Consider the following 24,747-nt stretch of genomic DNA (forward strand, 5'->3'; position numbering starts at 1 on the left):
CCTCTCCCTCTGGCCCCCCACCCCTGCTCATGTGTGCATGTGCACTATAAATAAATAAATCTTCTTTTAAAAGATGTACAAATGCCTAATAAGCACATGAAAAAATTCTCAATCGTTAGTCACTAGAGAAATGCAAATTTAAACCTTCACACCCACTAGAATGACTATAATCAAAAAGACAGAAAAGGCAAACCTATAGACAAGAGGCAGATTGGTGATTGCCTGAAACTGAGCGTGAGAAAGGAAAATTGGTTGGTTGCATTGCCATGTAAGATTTTTTCTGAATGAGGGGCAGCCGGTGGCTCAGGTTTAGTGCCGCCTTCCACCCAGGGTGTGATTCTGGAAACCCAGGATCAAGTCCCACGTCGGGCTCCCTGCATGGAGCCTGCTTCTGCCTCTGCCTGTGTCTCTGCCTCTTTCTCTCTGTCTGTGTCTCTCATGAATAAATAAATAAAATCTTTAAAAAAAAAAAAAAGATTTTTTTTCCAAATGATAGAAATGTTCTGTAACTGGCTTGTGGTGGTAGTTGTACAGCTGTACATATTTTCTAAAAATAATTTACTTGTACACCTAAAACAAGTGAATTTTTTTTAAAACAAGTGAATTTTAATATAAATTATACTTCAGGGGCACCTGGGTGGCTCAATGGTTAAGAGTGTGCCTTTGGCTTAGGTCATGATCCTGGGGTCCTGGGATTGAGTCCTGCATCAGGCTCCCCACAGGGAGCCTGCTTCTCCCCCTGCGTATGTCTCTGCCTCTCTCTCTCTGTGTCTCTCATTAATAAATAAATAAAATCTTAAAAAAAATTATACTTCAGTAAACAAACTGATGGTTACCAGAGGTGAGGTAGGTGGAGAGATGGATAGAATAGGGGATTAAAGAGTACACTTATGATGAGTACTGGGTAATGTATAGAATTGTGTCATCACTATACTGTACACTTGAAAGTGATAGAACATTGTGTGTTAACTATACTGGAATTAAAATTTTTAAACTTTTAAAAATTTTGCCTCTAGAGGGGACCTGTATGGCTCAGTCAGTTAAGCATCAGCTCTTGATTTCAGCTCAGGTCATGATCTCAGGTTTGTAAGATTGAGCCCTCTTTCTCTAAAATAATTAATAAAATCTTTTAAAAATGAGAGAGAGTTGGGGATCCCTGGGTGCCTCAGCCATTTAGGGCCTGCCTTTGGCTCAAGGTGTGATCCTTGAGTCCCGAGACCAAGTCCTGCATCGGGCTTGCTGTATGGAGCCTGCTTCTGCCTCTCTCTGCCTGTGTCTCTGCCTCTCTCTCTCTCTCTCTCTCTCTCTCTCTCTCTCTCTCTGTGTGTGTGTGTGTGTGTGTGTCTCATGAATAAATAAATAAAATATTTTTTTAAAAAGAAAGAGAGTGTTTAAAAATAAAATGTGTAGAGAAGGAAGGATTCCTGGAGAAGTAAACTTACATAGAAAAGAATGCTCAGGATATAGGGAGACAGAATAAAAGAGTGAAAAAAAAAAAAAAACCTAAAGGCCAAAAGGAGAAAGGCAGAAGGAAGTGGGAAATACAATAGACAGTTGCCTCTCTAGAGCAAAGTGGGACTCAGTGGTGCCAGTACCCTGCACTACCTCACTTTACCCATAGTCAAACTGCAAGGGTGTTAGAAGTTGAAGGAACCTTAGTAGTCAAATAGTTGTTTCAGAATGAGTAGAGTCAGAAATTTGGAGAGCTTTTTGGATATGTGAAATCAGCAACAGAAATTTGGAACTCATGTAGGAAAATAAGGCTGTGGGGCTAATGCCTGACAGCTAAATATCATGCCACCTGAGATATCTGTCCCAGCAGGACTCAGAATGAGGCCTTCACTCTGGGAATGCAGTATGCAGACATGCGTGCTTGTGTGCAGTTTGTTAGAACTATCAAGGCCAGAGCTCAGTTTGGCACACTCAGTTTGGCAGGTGTAGACACTCTATTATACAGACGGGCTAAGGACTTTCATGAAGATACTTTAAAAGCCATTGATCTTTGTGGTTAAACGGTAAATGCCTACTCTTGGATCTTTTCCAGTATTTCTTTTGTGTATACATTCCTTGTTTATTCCAAAATAATATTATTAATATGAACTGTTAATAACTGTTATAATTATTTCACCTATTGGTTTTTGTTCCTTGCTTTAAAAATTGATATTCGGGCAGCCCAGGTGGCTCAGCGATTTAGTGCCGCCTTCGGCCCAAGGCATGATCCTGGAGACCCAGGATCAAGTTCCACATCTGGCTCCCTGCATGGAGCCTGCTTCTCCCTCTGCCTGTGTCTCTGCCTCTCTCCCTCCCTGTGTCTCTCATGAATAAATAAATAAAATCTTTAAAAAATAAATTAAATAAATAAAAAATAAAAATTGATATTCCTAGGATTCCTGGGTGGCTCAGCAGTTGAGCATCTGCCTTCGGCTCAGGGCTCGTGATCCCGGGATCCAGGATCAAGTCCCTCACTGGGCTTCTTGCAGAGAATCTGCTTCTCCCTCTGCCTCTCTGTGTCTCACGAATAAATTTTAAAAATCTTAAAAAAAAAAAAAGCTATTCCTGTTTTTAAAATCATAAAAACATGCTTTATTTCTCTCAAAATTTTATTTTATTTTTTTAAAGATTTATTTATTCATTCAGAGAGAGCGAGAGAGAGGCAGAGACACAGGCAGAGGGAGAAGCAGGCTCCATGCAGAAAGCCTGATGTGGGACTCGATCCTGGGTCTCCAGGATCACACCCCGGGCTGCAGGCGGCGCTAAACCGCTGCGCCACCAGGGCTGCCTCTCAAAATTTTAAACATTACAACTTCAAATTCTAAAATCTACTTAAAAATCTAAAATAGGGGAAAAAAATCTAAAATAGGTCTATAAAAATAACCCAGATATATTCTTTATGTTGATGGCTTCTGTTGTCTTAGGTTTCCTAGACTTTTGTATCTTTGCCCATCATCTGTTCTACTTTTCAAAGTTCTTCTTTTCTTCTCTATTCCCTATTTCTTTTTTTTATAATAGACCATTTTAACAGCATTTTTTTTTTTTAAGATTATTTTATTTAAAGATCCCGGATCTCCAGGATCACACCCTGGGCTGAAGGCGGCGCTAAACCCATGGGCCACCGGGGCTGCCCCTGTCTTTAAATTTTTTTTTTTAAGATTTTTATTCATTTATGAGAGAGAGAGAGAGAGAGGCGCAGAGACGCAGGCAGAGGGAAAGCGGGCTCCATACAGGGAGCCTGACACGGGACTCGATTCCAGGTCTCCAGGATCAAGCCCTGGGCCGAAGGCGGCGCTAAACCGCTGAGCCACCAGGGCTGCCCTTTAAAAATTTTTAAGACATAAAATTACAACTATTTCTAATGTCTTATCCATTTCCATTTACTGTTTTCTTTATGTTCTACAAATTCAAAGGATCTTCCTGGCCTGGAGCAGTCAGTCTGTTACCCAGATTTTACTGGTGCCTCTTTGAGGTTTTTGGTTTTATTTGTTTTGCTTTAAAATATCAATCATTATTTCTTACTTTTACTATCATTCAAAAATAATAAAATGAAATAAGGAAACCACCAGTTTGATAACTTAAATACCATTAGTCTCAGTCCTGAGATTTACATTCACTACAAATTTAAGCTGAAAGAAAAGAAAAATCTCTGAATTTTGGGCCATCTCTGTTCCTTCATTATATTCCAGATATGTAGTTAAATCTCTAACCTGAATATACCAGCTAAGTTTTTAGAACTTTTCTTTCTTAAAAATGGAAGAATTTATTGTTGTCGTTTTACCCACTTAAAGGGATAAGCTGAAAAACCTTTGTAAATTATAAAATGATATATTAATGTTACTACTATGTATGCTAGGGGTTGATGAGTTTATTCAAACTTTTATTCAGACTTTTTAAATTTTTTATTTATTTTTTTATATAAAAGATTTTATTTATTTATTTATAGGAGACACAGAGAGAGAGGGAGGCAGAGACACAGGCAGAGGGAGAAGCAGGCACCATGCAGGAAGCCCAATGTGGGACTCCAGGATCATGCCTTGAGCCAAAGACAGACACTCAACCACTGAACAACCCAGGCATCCCTCAAATTTTTTTTTGAGATTTTATTTATTTGAGAGAGAGAGAGAGAGATCATGAGCAGGGGGAGGGGCAAAGGGAAAAGCACACTCCCCACTGAGCCCAACACCAAGATCATGACCTGAGCCAAAGGCAGATGCCTAACAGACTGAGCCACCCAGGCATGCTACTTACTTCAAATTCTTAAGTTATTCCTTTACGGTGTGTATAATACAAGTTGACCTCAGCTATAAAAATGAGAGTAATGTATCTACCTCATAAGGTAATTATGAGGATTAAATAATATAGGTAGAGTGCATTGAATGATTCAAGAAATTTATAAACCAAGGGACTGAACAGGAAAGTGTAACTTTCCAAATTGGTTAGGTCAAGGGAGAGAATTATCAAAGTGTGGACTTCATTATTTTTTAAGCTTTTATTTATTTGAGAGAGAGAGAGTACATGAGGAGGAGGAGGGGCAGAGAGAGAAGCAGACTTGTCACCGAGCAGGGAGCCCGTTGTGGGGCTAAGTCCCAGGACCATGACCTGAGCCAGTGGCAGATACTTTAGACTGAGCCACTCAGGCGTCCCTAGGATGTGGACTTCATATGAAACTCTGGCACCACAAAGTAACCACATTCACATTTGTAAAATTCTGTTTCCTCAGGAACTTCTTAGTACTCAAAAATCTAAAGATTGGGAAGTATCTTCTACTTTCTTCATCCTCTTTGTATACATTAATTGGCTTGCGGGGGCAGGTGAGCAGGTTATGAGAGTGGAGTCCTAAGTCTGACAACTCTGTTGCTCTTAGAGAAGCATGTTGTTCCCCCCTCCTAATCTCCTAAAAGAGTGGAAGCCCAGGGTGGTGTACCTTAACTTACTTGATAAATTATTTCTAGGGTATCTAGATCTCATGAGAGTAATTTTCCTTAAAACTAACCAGTCAGGGCAGCCCCGGTGGCACAGCAGTTTAGTGCCGCCTGCAGCCTGGGGTGTGATCTTGGAGACCCGGGATCGAGTCCCACGTCGGGCTCCCTGAGTGGAGCCTGCTTCTCCCTCTGCCTGTGTTTCTGCCCCTCTCTCTCTGTGTCTATAAATAAATAAAATCTTAAAAAAAAAAAAACAGTCAAAGCAAAGTAACACAATAGAGAAGAAAAATGACCACCAATAGCTATGATTAGAATCTCTGTTTTTCTTATCTTTTTTTTTTTTTTTTAATGATAGTCACACAGAGAGAGAGAGAGAGAGAGAGGCAGAGACACAGGCAGAGGGAGAAGCAGGCTCCATGCACCGGGAGCCCGACGTGGGATTCGATCCCGGGTCTCCAGGATCACCCCCTGGGCCAAAGGCAGGCACCAAACCGCTGCGCCACCCAGGGATCCCCGAATCTCTGTTTTTCTACCTTGCTTCTTCTCTCCATCATTTATCTATTTTTATTAAATAAAATTACCTGGGACATTATAAGTATGGCATTTCTTTTTTTTTTTTAAGATTTATTTATTTATTCATGATAGACACAGAGAGAGAGAGAGGCAGAGACACAGGCAGAGGGAGAAGCAGGCTCCATGCACCGGGAGCCCGACGTGGGATTCGATCCCGGGTTTCCAGGATCACCCCCTGGGCCAAAGGCAGGCACCAAACCGCTGAGCCAGCCAGGGATCCCCAAGTGTGGCATTTCTTAAGACTGAAACCAAAATGGCAAACTAAAATAGCAACTAAGCAGATGCCTTAATTTGACCTAATTCATTCATTTGTTTGTTTATTCAACAGCTATTTATCAAACATAATCTCTGTGTGAGGTACAAAGCTAAGTGCTAAGGCTATAAAGATAAATGTCTGGCCTCAGGGAACTTCCAGTCTAGGGGAAGAGAGAGCCAAGTAAGTAGGCTGTTATCTTACTGGATAACTTATCTGATAGAGATAGACAGAACTGCTGTGGGAACATAAACTTGGGTGGTCAGTGAAGGTTTCCTGGAGGAAGTATATGTGGGAAAAGTCCCAGTGAATACATAAGAGTAGGGAGTTAGTGAGTATTCATGCAATTTTACTTCATCTTCTGTGAAAATGAAAAGTAATACAGGCCAAATCCTAGAGGGAAGCATGGCTGAAGTATGGCCTGCAGGAAGGAGTTGGGAGTAAAAGGAAAATGTTAGTTATAAGAATTGTGATCAACAACTGGGTGGCTCACTCAGTTAAGTGGCCTACTCTTGATTTTGGCTCAGGTCGTGATCTCTGGGTCCTAGGATCAAGCCCCACGTTGGGCTCTGCACTCAGCGGGGAATCTACTTCAGTAGTCTCTGCTCCTCCCCCTGCTCGCCCTCATGCTCACTCACTCTCTTTAAAATAAATAAATCTTTAAAAAAAAAAAAAAAAAGAAGTGTGGGGATCCCCAGGTGGCTGGGATCCCCGGGTGGCTCAGTGGTTTGGCATCTGCCTTTGGCCCAGGGCATGATCCTGGAGTCCGGGATCAAGTCTCACATCGGGTTCCCTGCATGGAGCCTGCTTCTCCTCTGTCTGTGTCTCTGCCTCTCTCTCTATCTGTGTCTCTCATGAATAAATAAATAAAATCTTAAAAAAAAAAGTGTGAATAGGAGTTTGTGATAGAATAAAAGAATGTGGGGATCCCTGGGTGGCGCAGCGGTTTGGCGACTGCCTTTGGCCCAGGGCGCGATCCTGGAGGCCCGGGATCGAGTCCCACGTCGGGCTCTCGGTGCATGGAGCCTGCTTCTCCCTCTGCCTGTGTCTCTGCCTCCCTCTCTCTCTCTCTCTCTCTCTTTCGCTCTCTCTGTGACTATCATAAATAAAAAAATAAAAATAAAAATAAAAGAATAAAAGAATGTGACATGTCATTGATTTGATGGTTCACCTAAAGGCCTCATTAAGTGTGAGATAGCAGAACTTTTTTTCTGTGGTAGGATCAGAACTATTATCCACCATTTTGGTCTCCCCAGAGTAGAAGACCAGTGAGCAACATGGCTTTAACCCTTATAAACTTTTTTTTTTTAAAGATTTTATTTATTCATTCATAGAGACACATAGAGAGAGGCAGAGACACAGGCAGAGGAAGAAGCAGGACACAGGCAGAGGGAGAAGCAGGCATCATGCAGACAACCTGACGTGGGACTCGATCCAGGGTCCCCAGGATCACACCCTGGGCTGCAGGTGGCACCAAACCGCTGCGCCACCGGGGCCGCCCCCTTAAAAACTTTTTAATGCCTACTACCTAATAATATGATAGAACCCATGTTACTTGATTTTGAGCCCCTTCTCTCTTATTGTTTTTGCAGGCACCCAAGAATACATTTCCACACAGGCCTTGTGGACGCCCATCTCTACTGCTTGAAAAAATACGTTGTGGACTTTCTAATGGAAAATAAGTAAGAAAGAGAGAGATAGAATCAAACTCAACAGTGTTTAAACTACCTTGGTTCTTAGTTAAGGTTTTAAACCTTGAATGTTAGATAACTGGTTTATATAAATAGGTTGATTCTCGCCTTTGTTTTAAAAATGAAATTTTGTTAAACCAACAAAATATTTTTGTAAAACTAATAGTAACCTACAATACCTCTCTCTGCACAATTCCAGACTCTTCTTCTGCAAGGTTGAGCTCACTAACTCAAGTGCTAATTCATCTCCAAGCAGGTGTCCCTCCCCTATAGGTGGGCCCTCTTAGCAAAGGTTCAGAGACTTACCCAGGAAGAGGGGGAAAAAAGTTTCCCTCCAATTTTGGAAAAGTCCACCTCACTAAGTGAACTTTGATGAATGCAAAGAGACAAAAATTGGTAGTTTTTCTGACTGCTTCAAGAACAGAATTGTGGGCCTTTAAATACTTTCTGCAGACTGTGTCTGGCAGATCACAGGACTTTAGTTTCCAAAGGAAAAAAACCTCCTCTGAGGTGTTAATCTCAAGGGTTTTTTTTGTTTGTTTGTTTGTTTGTTTGTTTGTTTGTTTTTACAGTAAATGCAGTTAGAATCCAGAGGAACAGGTAGGAAAAGATTTCATAACTGTATGGTTAAGTAGAGGAGCAGCTCATCTCCCTTGATGGCTGCTGGATAAGTTTCTGCCTTGAATAACACTGATGCACTGGAAAGCAAGTAGGCTGGTACCACAGCAGCAAGTTCCCTCAGACCAGCTGAGGAAGAGAGTCTGAGAACCTGAGTTTAAATGCTAGCATGCCCTTGGCTGATAGACTTGGATATATACAGGAATATTAAGGGAAAGAGGAACTGTTCCTCTATGGGCAGTCTATTTCTTGTAGCATCCTAACTCTCATCCCTGACAATACCTGTTACTAAACCTGCCCAGGAAGACCCATGTAGAACCAATAGTAAAAGAAATCATTTAAATAAATAAATAGATAAATAAGTAAGTAAATAAAAATTAATAAATAAAAAATAAAATAAATCATTTAGACTCCTAGAAAATTTTCCCAGGGATTGTTGTTTCTCTGTTTCCCCACCCTAGCACACTGTTGCCCTGTTCCCCTCTGGCTTATTATTGTTTTATCATTCAAGCAACAAATATTTATTAAGCATCTGTTATGAGGCAGGCATTGTGCTAGGTCAACTGTGGAATCAGCGGTAAATAAGCAGACATAGGCCTTGCCCTTAGGAAATTTGCAGCCTAAGCTCCAGGATAGATTGCAGAGACTTTGTTTTTTACATAATGAGAAAACTTACTGCCAAGATTAGACATTAATTCAGGACCTGTTTTCCAGTCACCAACCTGGGCTATCTTTATTCCAAAAATGAAGTTAACTCTTGGTCTTTAAGGTTTTTTATTCTCAAGTGAAAACAAAGCCCTGTGAAGTAGGCACTGTGATGTGTTGAGAGAGTATGGAACAGTGGTAGAAATTATTATTTTGTTTGTTTGTTTGGGGTTTTTGTTTGTTTTCAAGATTTTATTTATTTATTCGTGAAAGATGCAGAGAGAGAGGCAGAGACACAGGCAGAGGAAGAAGCAGGCTCCCTACCAGGAGCCCAATGTGGGACTTGATCCCGGATCCCAGGATCACGTCCTGGGCCAAAGATAGACGCTGAACTGCTGAGCCACCCAGGTGTCCCAATAAATTATTTTTGTTTTACTCTTTACTATGGAAAACTTCACACAAATATAAAAGTAGGGAAAGTAATGTAATGAATTCCCCTGTATCCTTTACACAGCTGCAGCAATTACCAGTTCCTAGCCAATCTTGTCTTATATGTGCCACCACCCATCTCTCCACTGTCATGCCAGATTATTTTAAAGCAAGTCATTATGGTATAATTTCATCTGTGATTATTTCAATTGTTATTATCTGTAAATATCTGAGTACATATCTATAAAATATAAACAATCTTTTTATCTTTTAAACAAATACCTCGGGATCCCTGGGTGGCGCAGCGGTTTAGCGCCTGCCTTTGGCTCAGGGCGCGATCCTGGAGACCCGGGATCGAGTCCCACGTCGGGCTCCCGGTACATGGACCCTGCTTCTCCCTCTGCCTATGTCTCTGTCTCTCTCTCTCTCTCTGTGACTATCATAAATAAATAAAAATTAAAAACAAAAACAAAAACAAGTATCTCAATACCATTATCATACCTTTAAAAATAAATTTATTTTTAAATAAATAAATATTTATTTATTTAAAATTTATTAAAATTTATTAATTAATAAAATTATTTTATTTTTTATAAAATAAAATATTTATTTTTTATTTAAAATTAAAATTTTAAATTATAAAAATTTATTAATTAACTAACTAACAGTATTCCTTAATACAACCAAATGGAATTTTAGCTTTCAGTGTCTGGATATGCAGTTTTACACCAAAGCTAGCTTTATCCTGGCTGCTGTAGCTTCTTTGAAACTCATTTGGCTACCAGTTAGTTCTTCCCACACCTGGCAAGTATAGTGCTGTGATATGTGCCTTGAGGACAAGCCTTTTAATTTGGCGATTCTGTGGCTCCTGGCCAGAAGCTCTGCCAAATGGAACTTTCCCAGAGCCTGCTACAATAGAGAATGATTAGAGCCTCAGCTCAAACTACCTCCACATCTCAAGATCTGTTAAAAAGACCCCTGTCTCTTCATTCTCCCCTCCATCTACCCTTCAGCTGTTGAGTCTTTGGGATTAAAGGCATTATATTGAAAAGTAATAAACTTCAACGTGTTGGGGAAAGTATAAAGTGTACCTTTGTACAGGACACATTAGAATGATAATCAAGAGAGAGTCTTTGTTCCTGGCTACAATAGTGGAGGTCTTGTCTCAAAGTTTTGGGAGATAGGTTTGAATAGTTGGTAGGAGCAGCATGTAGAAGGCTTTGAAAGCTTAACAGGGAGATACAGATCTTCAAACAGAATAGTCCTTTTTGGAATAAGCAGTGGTACAACCTGGCAGGGGAACATAGACCATGCTGGATGGGAAGGAGACTCCTTCAAGGTAAGTAGGAGGCGTTTATAATTACCTGGTTATGAAATGATGACTCCTTTAAGGATGGAAGGGAAGAAGTAAACCTGGTAGACACCACATTAAGAAAGGACACTTTAGCAATCTTCTGTCTTTGACCTATGAAAGTCAACTTAGTCTGCCCTGTGTTTGGGGGGGGGGTGTTGTTTTAGTCATTTACATGTTAATATCTTCTACCCCAAATCTTTTGAGATTAGCTACCTACCTGAATTGCTAACACATTCAGTATATGGGATTAGAAGAGATGTGCTGATCATTCAGACAGCAGAAATAATGTGATACATCAGTAGAAGAAGAGATGAGGATTTCTATAGTTGACCAAGTAGAAAAGCTATAGGGAAAGCTGTGGAGACAGAAACCTGCACTCTCTTTGACAAGAGATGTTTAATAACTGAGCTGTGTGACCTTAGATGAGTGTCTACTTTCTGGTCCTTACTTTTCTCATCTGAAAATTAAGAATAATAATACCTGACCCAGACGGTTGTTGTGGAAAATACTTGTAAAGAGCTGAGAGCAGGGGCACCTGGGTGGCTCAGTTAGTTAAAGGTACAACTCTTAATCTCAGCTCAGGTCTTAATCTCAGGGTCATGACTTCAAGCCCCACATTGGGCTCCATACTTGGTGTGGGAGCCTACTTAAAAAAATAAAATTTAAATTTAAAAAAATTTTAAATAGAAGTAATTGGTGCACAGTAGGAACTCAAATTAACTTTCAGTTGATCACCTACTGTGTGTCAGGCACTGTGTTGCTAGGTGAAGATAAAAACATGAAGCTTCTGCTTCAGGTTACTCACTGTTTAGGGAGAGGGGGACAGGTTAAATAAATTATTACAATAAAATGTGGAAAGTAGTATTAGAGTATAGTAGAGTAGGATAATAGAAAAATAAGGGAATTGGTGGAGGTTGATGAAAACACTCCATATCTTGATTCGGGGTAGTGGTTACAGTGGGATACAGTTGACAGAATTCATCAAACTGTACCTTTGGAATAGATGTGTTTTTATTAAATATACATTACATTTCATTTATTCATCTTTTTTTTTTAGATTTTATTTTATTTATTCATGAGAGACACAGAGAGAGAGGCAGAGACACAGGCAGAGGGAGAAGCAGGCTCCATGCAGGGAGCCTGACGTGGGACTCAATCCTGGGTCTCCAAGATCATGCCCTGGGCTGAAAGCGGCGCTAAACCACTGAGCCACCCGGACTGCCCTCATTTTTTTTTTTTTTAAGATTTTATTTATTTATTCATGAGAGACAGAGAGAAAGAGAGGCGGAGACACAGGCAGAGGGAGAAGCAGGCTCCTCACAGGGAGCCCGATGTGAGACCCGATCCCAGGACCCCGGGATTACTCCCTGGGCTGCAGGCAGCACCAAATCGCTGCACCACCCAGGGTGCCCATACATTACATTTCAAAAAAAATTATTTAAAAAAAATTTTTTAATGAGTTGGACTTACCATAACTTTTTTAAAAAACTAAAAGCAATAGACATTTAATAAATACCCAAATACATTCATAGAGTGCTTATTAGATTGACATAAGCCTACCCATTCTCTCCAGCCTGTGAATGTGAACATGTTTTTCTTTCTCAAGCTATAAGCACTAAAATTTATTCTCATAGCAGTTTTCAGTATTTTTTTTAAGATTTTATTTATTCATGAGAGACACAGAGAAAGAGGCAGAGACACAGGCAGAGAGAGAAGCAGGCTCCAAGCAGGGAGCCCGACGTGGGACTGGATCCTGGGACTCCAGGATCACTCCCTGGGCGGAAGGCACGCTCCCAATTGCTGAGCCACCCAGACGTCCCTTGGTATTTTTGTTAAAAAGGAAAATGGTATCACAAAATACTGTATGCCAAATACCTAGCTTTAAAGTCAGTAGCTTTTAATTTTTTTTAAAGATTTTATTTATTTATTCATGAGAGAAACAGAGAGAGAGGCAGAGACATAGGCCGAGGGAGAAACAGGCTCCCTGCAGGGGAACCTGATACAGGACTTGATCCCAGGACCCCAGGATCACTCCCTGAGCCACCCAGGTGTTCCAGTACCTTTTAATTTAAAATAATTTCTTGTTTACTATTACATATTATGTCTATTTACTTTAAAGGGGGTGGGGGTTAAAAGCCTGAAAACAAAGTATAGAGTTAACTCAGCAATCGCCTTATCCTCCCAATTACAGCTCTGCTGTGAGAGCTGAGGGAAAAGGCAAGAAAACCCAAGCCTTTAATGTTCTGCTCTGCAGACTTGAGTTCCAGGCCCTATAAAAATAGGTTTCCTGTACTACCTCTTTCCTAACTAGTATTTTGAAGGACTGACTTGAAGTGGAAAACATTTAGAGGATTTGCTCTTATGATTTGCTTACAAAGAGAAAAGCCATAATGCAAAAGTAGCCAAATTTTTCCCTTTGCCACAGGCATCATTTTTAGGCCTTCCCTGGAAGCTTATAGCCACAAGGAGGACCTGATCAGAGAGACCAAGGCAAAATGCTAAAAATAGCAGATTTCAGAACTGATAATCATATTTTTTCAAATGTTGGATTTTTTAATAGTAGTGATATTAATAATAGAGAAACATATTTAGAGTTCATTACAATTCCAAATCAGAAAAGCTGTACTTTATATGTCTAAATCAGAAAGAGAAATTATTGGGGCAGCCCGGGTGGCTCAGCGGTTTAGCGCCGCCTTCAGCCCAGGGTCTGTCTGTTCCTGGAGACCTGGGATTAAGTCTTACTACATCAGGCTCCCTGCATGGAGCCTGCTTCTCCCTCTGCCTGTGTCTCTGCCTCTCTCTCTCTCTCTCTCTGTGTGTCTCTCATGAATAAATAAATAAAATTTAAAAAAAAAAGAAGAAAAAAAGAAATTATTGCCAGCTGTTTGGCCTAGAAGGATGACATTCTGTCTTTCACACATTCACTCATTCATTTAGTCAAATATTTATTTAGCACTTCTACATATCTATTTATAGAGACAATAAGCAAAAAATTATAAATCCTATGGAAACTACTATGGTTGCAGTAAATAGGGTTCTTGTGGTATAGTGAAAAGTCATGGGCTTTGGAATAGATATGGAGAAAGTTTCAGCTCTGCCAATTATAAAAGCTGTATTAACCTTAAAGATAATTAATCTTTCTAAGCCCTAATTACCTCATTTATAAAATATGGACAATAATATCTACCATGAGGATTGTTATAAGAATTTGAAATGATCTCTGTTAATTTCCTGGCATAACACTCAAAAATGATATGGATTTAAAAACAGTATATAGTTGTCTTTGTTTTGAGAGTTCAGAAGCCTAGAAGTGTTATGTAAGGCTTCCAAGGAGAAATGATATCTGGGAGCAGTCTTACAGCTCAGTAAATTTTCACAAAGTGAACACACCCTTGTAACTACTATTCTCATCAAGAAATAGAACATTACCAGATTCCCAGGAGCTCTCCTCATGCTACATACCAGACAGTAACTATCCCCCACAACACACAAAAGTAACCACTATCCTGAGCATTAAATTTAAAGAGATAAGATCAGATTTGTACTTTAGAAAAACCATAATATAAGGGGGTGGATAGAAGGAAGAAGAGACGTGATCAGATTATACTTTAGAAAGAGTATTCTGTCTACAATATGAAGGACAGATTTCAAGAGGTAAGACTGGAGGGAGGAAGACCAATTAAAAGCAGTTGAAGGAATCCAAGCAGATGAGGCTAAGTGGTAACAGTAGATGGAGAGAAGTTGACAGTTTTTGAAAGAGATTTAGGGCATAAAAATCAAGAATATTTGGTGAATGGTTATGTAAAAAGTGGAGGAAGAAAGAAAAGTCAGGTGATTACTAGATTTCTTGCTTGGGTGACCAAATGAGTCTTCATATCACTAAGCAAGATAACCAGTGTTGGTGAGGGGAGGTTTGGGGAAATGATGGGTTCAGTTTTAGACATGGAGTTTAAAGTATCTGTGGGTCATCTAAAGGATGGGGTCCATTCAACAGGTGGAATTTAAGACTAAAGAAAAGGAGAGAGGTCTTGGCTATGGGTCCACATTTGAGAATGAGCAGCACAAAGAAGCCACGAAGTTATGATCTCTCTCAGGGAGATAAATAGCATGAGGGAAATCATAGGCAAAAAGAAAAATACCAATTTTTCTTTTTGCAACACCCAATATTTTAGGGGAAACAGAGAGAGAGGTATCAGAAATAGGAACAGATCAAGAGAGTAATGCCATAGAAAGTAAGGGAAGAAGAAATAAGGAATGACTAATTACTGTGGAATTTGGAAAATTAAAAAAATATAAAAATAAAATATTACCCATAAATCTACTGTAGGATAACTGATTTTTATATATATACATACACACTTGAAATGCTATAAAAAAAAAGAAATCATGCTATAAAAATAGTTTTTTCTTTATTCAGTATTATTTCATGAGCATTTCATTTTCTTTTTTCAGTACTATTTCACGAGTATTTTCCTATGTCATTAAACTATTCTTTACAGAGTTATGCCTATATGATATTCTATTACATAGATATATTACTATTCTCCCATTGTTGAATATTTGGTTCTCAATTTTTATAAATAACATTAAGAGAAATACCTTTTATTTTCCCAAAGATCCTTCTTTTTTTCCTTAAAGATTTTATTTATTTATTCACGAAAGACAGAGAGAGAGAGGCAGAGACATAGGCAGAGGGAGAAGCAGGCTCCATGCAGGGAGCCTGATCTAGGACTCAATTCCAGGATCCTGGGATCACGCCATGAGCCAAAGGCAGATGCTCAACTACTGAGCCACTCAGGCGCGGCGCGCGCACACACACACACACACACACACACACACACCGCTTTTTTTTTTTTTTTTTTTTTTTATTTACTTGAGAGAGAGAGAGAGAGTACAAGTAGGAGGGACAGGGAGAAAAAGAAAGAATCCCAAGCAGACTCCATGCCGAGCACGGAGCCGACATAAATTTCAATCCCACAATCCAGAGATCACAACCTGAGCCAAAAACCAAGAGTCAGATACTCAAGCAACTGTGCCACCCAGGCACCCCTCAAAGAGCCTTTTTATAATCTGATTATTTCATTCATTTATTCAGCAAATATTTATTGAGCATAATGGATTTTCCTTTGATAGGTTTATAGAAATAGAATTACAGGAGCACCAGGAGGGCTCAGTTGGTTAAGCATCTGCCTTGGGCTCAGGTTGTAATCCCAGGGTCCTGGGATCCAGCCCCACATCAGGCTATCTGCTCAGTGGGGAGTCTGCTTCTCCCTCTGCTGCTCACCGTGCTCTCTTATTCTCTCTCTCTCTCTCTCTCAAATAAATCTTTAAAAAAAAAAGAAATAGAATTCGAGGGTGAAATAATATGAGTATCTTGAGCACCTTTTCCATGTATTGCCAGTTACTTTTCAATTTTTTTTTTTTTATTTATGATAGTCACAGAGAGAGAGAGAAAGAGAGGCAGAGACACAGGCAGAGGGAGAAGGAGGCTCCATGCACCGGGAGCCTGACGTGGGATTCGATCCCAGGTCTCCAGGATTGCGCCCTGGGCCAAAGGCAAGCGCCAAACCGCTGCGCCACCCAGGGATCCCCGCCAGTTACTTTTCAGAAAAGACTTTACCAATTTATACTCTGGCTCCCATTGTATGAGTCACTGTCTTAAGGCATCCTTAGCAGTAATGAGAATTATTTTAAATCTGTTAATTTGAGGGGCGCCTGGGTGGCTTAGTCTATTGAGCTCCGACTCTTGGTTTTGATCTCAGGGTCCTGGAATTGAGTCCTGCATCGGGCTCCAGGCTCAGCGCAGTCTGCTCCTCCCTCTCCTTCCCACTCTGTTCCTTTCTGCAGCCCCACCCCCCACCCCAAGGTTACCCCTTCACTCTCTCAAATAAATAAATAAAATCTTTTAAAAAATTTTTTAAATCAGGGCAGCCCCGGTGGCTCAGCAGTTTGGAGCTGCCTCTGGCCCAGGGTGTGATCCTGGAGGCCCCGGGATCAAGTCCCGCATCGGGCTCCCTCCATGGAGCCGGCTTCTCCCTCTGCCTGTGTCTCTGCCTCTCTCTCTCTCTCTCTCTCTCTCTCTCTCTCTCTCTCTCTCTTTCTCTCTGTGTGTGTGTGTGTGTGTCTCATGAATAAATAAAATCTTAAAAAATTTTAATCATTTTTTAAGATTTTATTTATTTGAGAGATCACAAGCAGGAGGACTGACAGGTGGAGAGGAAAAAGCAGGCTCCCCACTGAGTAGAGAACCCCACGTGGGGCTTGATTCCAGGACCCCAGGATCATGACCTGGGCTGAAGGCAGACACTTAATCAACTGAGCCACCCAGGTAATCCCCCCCCAAAAAAAGTTTTTTAATCTGCTAATTTGTTTGGGGGAGAAATTGTATCTTTTCATTTTTATTTCTTTAAAAATATTTTTTGGGGATCCCTGGGTGGCGCAGCGGTTTGGCGCCTGCCTTTGGCCCAGGGCGCGATCCTGGAGACCCGGGATCGAATCCCACATCAGGCTCCCGGTGCATGGAGCCTGCTTCTCCCTGCTTCTCCCTCTGCCTGTGTCTCTGCCTCTCTCTCTCTCTCTCTGTGTGACTATCATAAAATAAATAAAAAATAAAAATAAAATAAAATAAAAATATTTTTGAACACATATTTATTTAGGATATTAATCTTTTGTCTTATTTGTAACAGTTTCTGTTTTTAATTTGATGGAGTTGTTTGTTTGTTTATAATTAATAGTCAAAATCTATTGTTCTCCTTTGTAATTTCTTATTTCTTGGAAGCTTGTAAGTCATGAGATGAGGCAGGTGTTTCTGGGAAGGCTTGTGTAGAAGAAGGAAGGGGAAATGTGAGGTTGCCCAGGCCGAGGGCAGTAGGTCCAGCTGCTTATCTTCAGCCCCAAGGTCAGGACATTCACAGAGGTTCACAGTGGCCTATCCCACTTCTTGGCATAGCATTGAGCTGCCTCTGCTTTGAGTAGGAAGCAGGAAGAGTAATGTCCTCTGTAATGCTTCTGAGCTCACTGCATTATGGGAACTAGCCTGATGCTGAGTGCCAGCAGAGGCAGGTGGGACCTGGCAGGACTGCTTCATATCCTCTCTTTAAATCACTGTTGATGTCCTTAAAGAGCTCTGCCCTAAGGGGCTGTGTGCCAAGGCTTGTTTGCTTGCTTCTTGCAGTGACGGTTCTTTTTGGCCCATAATGTAAATATCATGGCTCTGAAATCCCCCAGCTGTCCATGCTTTGTCATTTCTTCAAAGGGAACTGACTTGTTTTCCACCAGAGGGGGCCAAGGAACATTTGCTGCCCACACTGGTTTGGTGCATTAAAAGGGGAGAAAAAGAGCTAAGAGTAAGTGTTGTTTCATTCTTTGTATTCATATGGAAATTTTTAATCTCCATCAAAGGATCAGGAGAAAAATCACATTGAAATTCAATACAAGAGCTTCCAGCTTACACAGAATTTTTCAAAGATGTCTGACTTGATCCTTTAAAAATGACAAAAACCATGAACTGTGTAGCTCCAGGGTTCATAATTTTACTTACCCTCCTCAGCTTCTGCCTCTGTCTTGCCTTCCTATCAACACTCCATCTGTGTGGTCCCCTGTCAGCCTGCAGAGCTTCTTTGAATGGGGATGGGGGAGGGGGCGTGAAGTTTGCAGCAGCAGTCGGGTTTATAGGGCTGCTTATACATTAACCCCTCTCTCTCAGGCCACAGTATCTCCTCTTTCAGAGTCTTGTAACTGGTCTCCCTGTCTTCATCCTCCTTGTATCAGGCCTATTTCCAGTGCTACCATAGTTCTCTTATGAAGAAATAAAACTGATCGTGTCACTTTCCTTCTTAAAAGTCACCACTAGCTTCTCAGTCCAGACTAGAGACTTCCACAGAAGGCTTCTATGATTTGGCTCCCTTGCCCACCTGATCAGACTCCTCTTCTACCTTCTTCCTTAAATCCTGGATCAGGCTACTGTCCACTGGATTATGAATTCTTTCAAATTGAAAACAGTATATTTCCAAGGCTTAGCATAGTAACTGGCATATTAATAGATGCTTGTTAAATCCTAAATAAATTAATTAGTGATTTAAAATTCTGATAAGGTCACAGCTTGAGAGAGAAAACTAAAAATCATGGTCTCTCAGTCTTCTATGCTTTATTTCAAAAGCATACTCACTGTGTTAAAAATTGGGTCCCTTCTTCCCTGTTACAGGGATTAGAAAGGAAGAAAAAAACTGTTGTTTTCATAGTTGGTATGATTGTCAGAATGTACAAATAAATTATTAGAATTAAAAAACAAAACAAAAAAAAGAATTAGTAAAATTGTTTAGTGAGGCAATTGGCTAGAAGATTAAAATACAGAGTAAATTAAATTTCTACAAACCAACAAGAAGAAAATAATTGTTTAAAAAGAGTAAAATACTTAGGATTAATCTAACAAGATAAGCAAGTCCTTTATGGAGAAAAGTTTTTAATATTTTTAAACAATTTTTAAAATTTTTTTTTTCGAGGCACCTAGGTGTTTCAGTCAGTTGAGCGTCCTACTCTTGGTTTCAACTCAGGTCGTGATCTCAGGGTCATGGGATTGAGCCCCGCATTGGGCTCTGAGCTCAGAAGGGAGTCTACTTGAGATTCTGTCTGTCTCTGTCCCTCCTCTCTCTTCTCTATCTCTAAAATAAATAGATAAATCTTTGAAAAGTAAAGAGAAATAAACAACTTTCTTCAAGACTGGAACATTCTTCTTTCAAATAGTTTATTACTGGTTAAAAATTAAGGCACCATGTTAAAATACACTTATACATATAAACACGTACACACATACACCATGTAAATTAGATCTTATAAAAGACTATTTTCTGCATAAATTCTTAGATTTAGTGCACTACCCTCCCACCTCCAGCCTGAAGCTAATAGAGAACTTAGATCCTCCACTTCTCCAGAATTACCAGATCCAGGCTACTTTTGATCTCTGTCAGTCCTAAGGTGGCATGACAGGAAGGAATTTGGCTTCTCCTTGGATGCACAGAGTTTTTGATCCCATAGCATCCAGTCAGATTTCTCATATTTGACCACTCTTTCTTCCTAGGTCAATCACTTCCATCCGGAGTGAACTGATTCCATACTTGATAAGAAAACAGTTCTCCTCAGCTTCCTCACAACAAGGACAAGAAGAAAAAGAAGAGGACCTAAAGAAAAAGGAGCTGAAGTCCTTAGGTCAGTGCTTGGGCTGCTGCAGTAAGGTAGGGGTAGCAGCACCTTTGGAAAGAGTAGCTAGCCAAGATGCGTGTCCCAAGGCACCAACTTCTTATCTAGCCACCAGGCAAGACAGGGTAGTTGACACCATCCCCTGAGCTCTGGGTAGGCTTGCTCAGGCTGATTCGGTCACTGTGCTCTTTGGGCTAATCATGCCTCAAGTCCTTTCTCTGGTTCGTAGCTCTGGTTTGGCCGAGTTCCTCACTAGACTGTTGTGAGTAATCTCTGCCCCCTACTTCTCAGTTCCCCTGTTCTCTGGGCTCCAGGCAGCTCCACTCCTGACTCAAGTCAGCCTCTTCTATCAAGAGAAGAAAGGTGAAGGAGTATACTATTACAGTTCAACCAGAGGCCAACCAGACTGTCTCCTTTCCAGGATGTAGGGGCACAGTCAGTCTTGTTTGCTCTCATATCTCTGCCTAGTCCCTGGCCAGTCCTGGGCTCATAGTAGGTGTTCCAAAAGAAAATTTATCAAATGAATAAATGGAGAGAGTGTAGCATGATGGTTAAGATATCAGGACTTGGCATCAGACAGACCTCAATTTGAAATCTGACTCTGCCTCTTATTAGCTCTGTGACCTGAGGCAGGTTACTCAGTTCCCTGAGCCCATTTTCTTATCATACAATAAAAGATCTCACATGGTTGTTTTAAGAATTGAAAAACTGGAGCCCAGATAACTCTGGCTCCAAGTCCTATACTATTTCTAACATAGCACAACTACTAGATATGGTATTAGAGGCTAGCAGCACATAGCTAACATGGCTGGTCACTAAAGCCTGCACCCTTGCTTATGTTATGTCATGATTTACAAGGGTTCTCTATTTTATTTTCTCTACTAGTACTTGATTATTGGTCAAACTTGCTTTTAGGCATTTTTTTTTAAGATTTATTTATTTATTCATAGAGACAGAGAGAGAGAGAGAGAGAGAGGCAGAGACACAGGCAGAGAGAGAAGCAGGCTCCACACAGGGAGCCCAATCCAGGACTCGATCCCAGGTCTCCAGGATCACACCCCGGGCCGCAGGCAGTACCAAACCGCTGTGCCACCGGGGCTGCCAGTTTTTAGGCATTTTTGTATCATACAGTATTTCAGATGTTCAGGAAAGCACATTACCTCTTTTAATTTCACTTAGTCTTTAAGGTTTTATTTTATTTTTATTTTTATTTTTTTTATGATAGTCATACAGAGAGGGGGGGCGGGCAGAGACCTAGGCAGAGGGAGAAGCAGGCTCCATGCACCGGGAGCCTGACGTGGGATTCGATCCCGGGTCTCCAGGATCGCGCCCTGGGCCAAAGGCAGGCGTCAAACCGCTGCGCCACCCAGGGATCCCCAGTCTTTAAGGTTTTAATGGGATTTCCCCAGGGTCCATGCTGCATGAATAAGTTCCAAGGAGAAAAGTGTGAGCTCTATCCTCTTTGAAAATGTGACTGAGTCTCTATTTCCTCTCTTTATTCTGAAGATATTTTCAGTTTTATAAAAGAAGACAATGCACTGACCTTTGCTCCTTACGATGCCTGCTGGAATGTCTGTCGAGGAGAAAGATGGGAAGACTTGTCCAAATCACAGGTGCGCTGCTATGTCCATATCATGAAAGAGGGGCTCTGCTCTCGAGTAAGCACCCTAGGACTCTACATGGAAGCAAACAGACAGGTAAGAGGATGGATTTAGAAGAGAAATCAGGGGAGCTCCTGTTCCAGAAACAGACTGAGCCTTTTGTCTTATTTCTTCATTAAATACCCAGTGACTTGTTCAGTATCCCTCTTTCCCAAGGTTGAGCAAGACCTGGCATGTCAGGTGATACCATTGGGGTACCCAGGTACAGGAAAAGAGAAGCTGTGGGCCTAATCCATAGAGGTAGAGCCTCAGTGGTTACAAAGAAGGGCTAAGATCCCCAGGAAGGCTAACTTTTGGCGTCTGGGTTCAGCAGCTTTCTCCAGTTCTGCTGGGCATGAGGATATCTGCAGTACTTCATAAACAAGCCAATAAATACTATGTGATCATTACTCTGGTGAAGTAAACATAAGCACAGGGAGGAGGCTTTCCTAAGAAGGCAAAGGAACAGAGTATAGAGTAGTCAGATGGCAGAGCCTCAAAGAAGGAATGTCTATGAGAGGGAAGTGTATGAGAGGGAAGTATCTGGAAACAGCATTAGAGTGCTAACCTCTCCCTTTAACCATGAGGTTTGTGAGATATGGAGAATGGGCAGCTTCTATTGAAGGAGAAACAGTGCTCTAAAAGATAGGCCAAGTTTTAGTTGAAAGGGGATGGAGTGAGGAGACAGTGAAGGAACTGAGGATGTAAGGGAGCTCTTCATTGTGTAGCAGGCACAGGAGGAAGTTTTAGGAGGGAGGGATGATGAGAGGAGACCATGAAAAGGAAACAGCAGTAAGGGGTTGAGATGAGAGGAGGAAGGGTTAGGTGCCTGAGGGAACTATGCTGGGGATGCATACAAGGACAACATTGGTGAGAGGATGAAAAGATTAGCTGTTGATACGGTTTATGGTAGACCTCTGAAAACTGTCAGTACAGGTATAAACTTGGGGGTGGGGGAGACAAGAGGAGGTCAAGTAGAGTGATAAAAGATATTCTTGAAAACCGGAATTGGAATGTAGTTCCTGAAGAAAACCTGGCTCAGAAATCTTGAAGACCTGTGCTATATGATGGGTATAGCCCTGCCCCAGAACTCAAGCTGGCTTCACCCTCAATTGGTTAGAGATCCAAGAGAATCCAAGCCAGGGAGTTTATGAGAAATCGTAACTAGTCCCACATGTAATCCAGGGCAGTCTTCAGTAAAGTTATCCCCAGGTTAGAGTCAGAGTTATTAGAAACCTGCCTTAATTTGACTTTTCAGTTCTCATTCAGTACGTCAGCCTGGTCTGAAAGCAGGTCCATGGAGCCTGGGGACTGAGGCTGAAGAAGTGTCCTCTGAAGTACCAGCAGGTGCTGTGCAGCACAGAGGCCCAAATGGCCTTGGTTGAAGTATAATAGAGGAAGGAGATCCCAGGGATAGGGGCTGAGGGATTAGCCTTCACACTTGCCAGCATAGCCAGTCCTGGCAAGATGTCCCTCAGCCACCACACATAGTGCTCTAACTAGCATTCTGTCCATGCTAGAGAATGACAGAGAAGCATACTACCTGTGTCTTCCTAATGAGTCCAGAGCTAAAATTCTCCACATCTATAGCCTTTTCAGTTTTCTCATACTGGAGAAAGTATAGTTTGAACACCTTCAATGTTTTGGCTGGTGAAGAACATAGATGCCTTCTCAGGAATTGTCCTGCTTGTGGAATTTGTCTAACATTACTCCTACCTTCCCTTTATGCATGGCCACAGTGGTCTAAGAGGGGAGCAGGAACCTGGGATGATTATGGCCAGGACTCAGAATGCTCCTTGCCCTCAATAGGCCTCTGCCAAGTGCTGCTGAGTATCTTGAAGGCTTCTCTCAGTGCCTCCCAGTTGAGGGACATGGCATTACTTTCAGGGAGGAGATTTCTCAGCTAGGAAACTAAGGATAAGACCATCTAGAATTTGCTGCATATTCAGTCCTTGTCCTAGGAGAAATGTAGCAGCCTCCTGCTCTGCCCCACCCAAACAGGAAAGCTGTGGCTCAAAACTCCCTATACCTCTAACTGAGCATTGAGTTCTACCGAAGACGCTTTCAGTTGTTTTCTAGTCTTAACTTTAGTGATCAAATCTTTCCTCAAGGTGCCCAAATTGCTGTCTGTTCTTTGTCCAGAAGAATCACTGATTCATTCATCAGCCCAGATTGTCAACAAACACCTGGTAAGTGCTAGCTTGGGCAGGGCATTATGGAACAATCTCTGGTGCGTCCTTGAAGATGGATTGGGATTCTCAGGCTCTGAAACTCATTAGTCCTCAGAAAATCCCAACTGGGTTCTGATTATAAAATACCATCTTCTAGCCCAGACACTCAAGAAGACTACCTGGACAGGTGCTGACCCCAAGTACACAAATTCAGTAAGGAGGGCAGCCCTGGTGGCTCAGCGGTTTAGCGCCGCCTTCAATCCAGGGTGTGATCCTGGAGACCTGAGATCGAGTCCCACGTCGGGCTCCCTGCATGGAGCCTGCTTCTGTCTCTGCCTCTCTCTCTCTCTCTCTCTCTCTCTCTCTCTCTCTGTGTGTGTGTGTGTGTGTGTGTGTGTGTATGTGTCTCATGAATAAATAAATAAAATCTTTAAAAAAAAATTCAGTAAGGAAGGTCCATTATGGTCTTGGGACTCAGACACGGACAGCTTTCCATCTCTGTCCCTCTTCTTACCCTGATTTGAGCACTCTCTTTAAAAGAGCACATCTAGGGGATATCTGGGTGGCTCAGCAGTTTAGCTCCTGCTTTCGGCCCGGGCCGTGGTCCTGGAGTCCTGAGATCGAGTCCCACGTCAGACTCCCTGCATGGAGCCTGCTTCTCCCTCTGCCTGTGTCTCTGCCTCTCTGTGTCTCTCATGAATAAATAAATAAAATCTTTAACAAAAAAAAAAAAAAGCGCATCTATATACACAAATGCATGAGTGTGTAAGTCTGAGTTGATCTCAGAGGTATTATGTGACCTTGTGGCCCTGAGACATGCAGAGGGAGCTCTGCTAAAGTATCTCTGGGAAGAGATAGCATAGACTCCCAACTCAAGGGATCTGAGGGGTTGGTTTGCAGTTGGTTGAGATGAATGGACAAGGTTTTATATTTGCCTTTTGCAGATTGGAGTTGACAGCCTCATTGGGCCAGATACACAGGTTGGAGAGAAGTCATCCATTAAGCATTCAGTCGTTGGTTCATCCTGTGTCATAAGAGATAGAGTGACTATCACCAGTTGCCTTCTCATGAACTCAGTCACCGTGGAGGAAGGGTATGTTTTCCCTTGTATCTGCTTGAGGCAAGGTCCCTGGCATCCCCAGGAGGTTTTAGGGGCCAGTCCAGCCTAGGAAAGGGCTCAGCTTGAGGAGGAGAAGAAAAGGAAAAAGGTGAAGGAAAGAAGAGTGCCTAGGCCTTTTGTAAGGCCTTGGTTTTGGCTCCAT

The 24,747-nt window shown here is 41.6% G+C and overlaps 1 protein-coding gene across 3 annotated transcripts in view; it reads left to right on the forward strand.

The window, feature by feature from the left end:
* The window catches only part of EIF2B3 (eukaryotic translation initiation factor 2B subunit gamma), a 143,053-nt gene that overhangs the window by 87,470 nt on the left and 30,836 nt on the right, over positions 1-24,747 (forward strand). For 2 of the 3 annotated variants that reach the window (XM_055342097.1, XM_055342096.1), the window contains 5 exons: positions 7,335-7,424; positions 19,556-19,683; positions 21,181-21,371; positions 23,426-23,503; positions 24,430-24,578. In XM_055342097.1, the coding sequence (XP_055198072.1) occupies positions 7,335-7,424; positions 19,556-19,683; positions 21,181-21,371; positions 23,426-23,503; positions 24,430-24,578 (636 nt within the window). The remainder of the gene's footprint in view (positions 1-7,334; positions 7,425-19,555; positions 19,684-21,180; positions 21,372-23,425; positions 23,504-24,429; positions 24,579-24,747) is intronic. The other variant, XM_055342098.1, reaches the window with a different exon arrangement.

The sequence above is a fragment of the Nyctereutes procyonoides genome, unplaced genomic scaffold, assembly GCF_905146905.1.
Source record: "Nyctereutes procyonoides isolate TBG_1078 unplaced genomic scaffold, NYPRO_anot_genome, whole genome shotgun sequence".
In the NCBI taxonomy this organism is placed as follows: domain Eukaryota; kingdom Metazoa; phylum Chordata; class Mammalia; order Carnivora; family Canidae; genus Nyctereutes; species Nyctereutes procyonoides.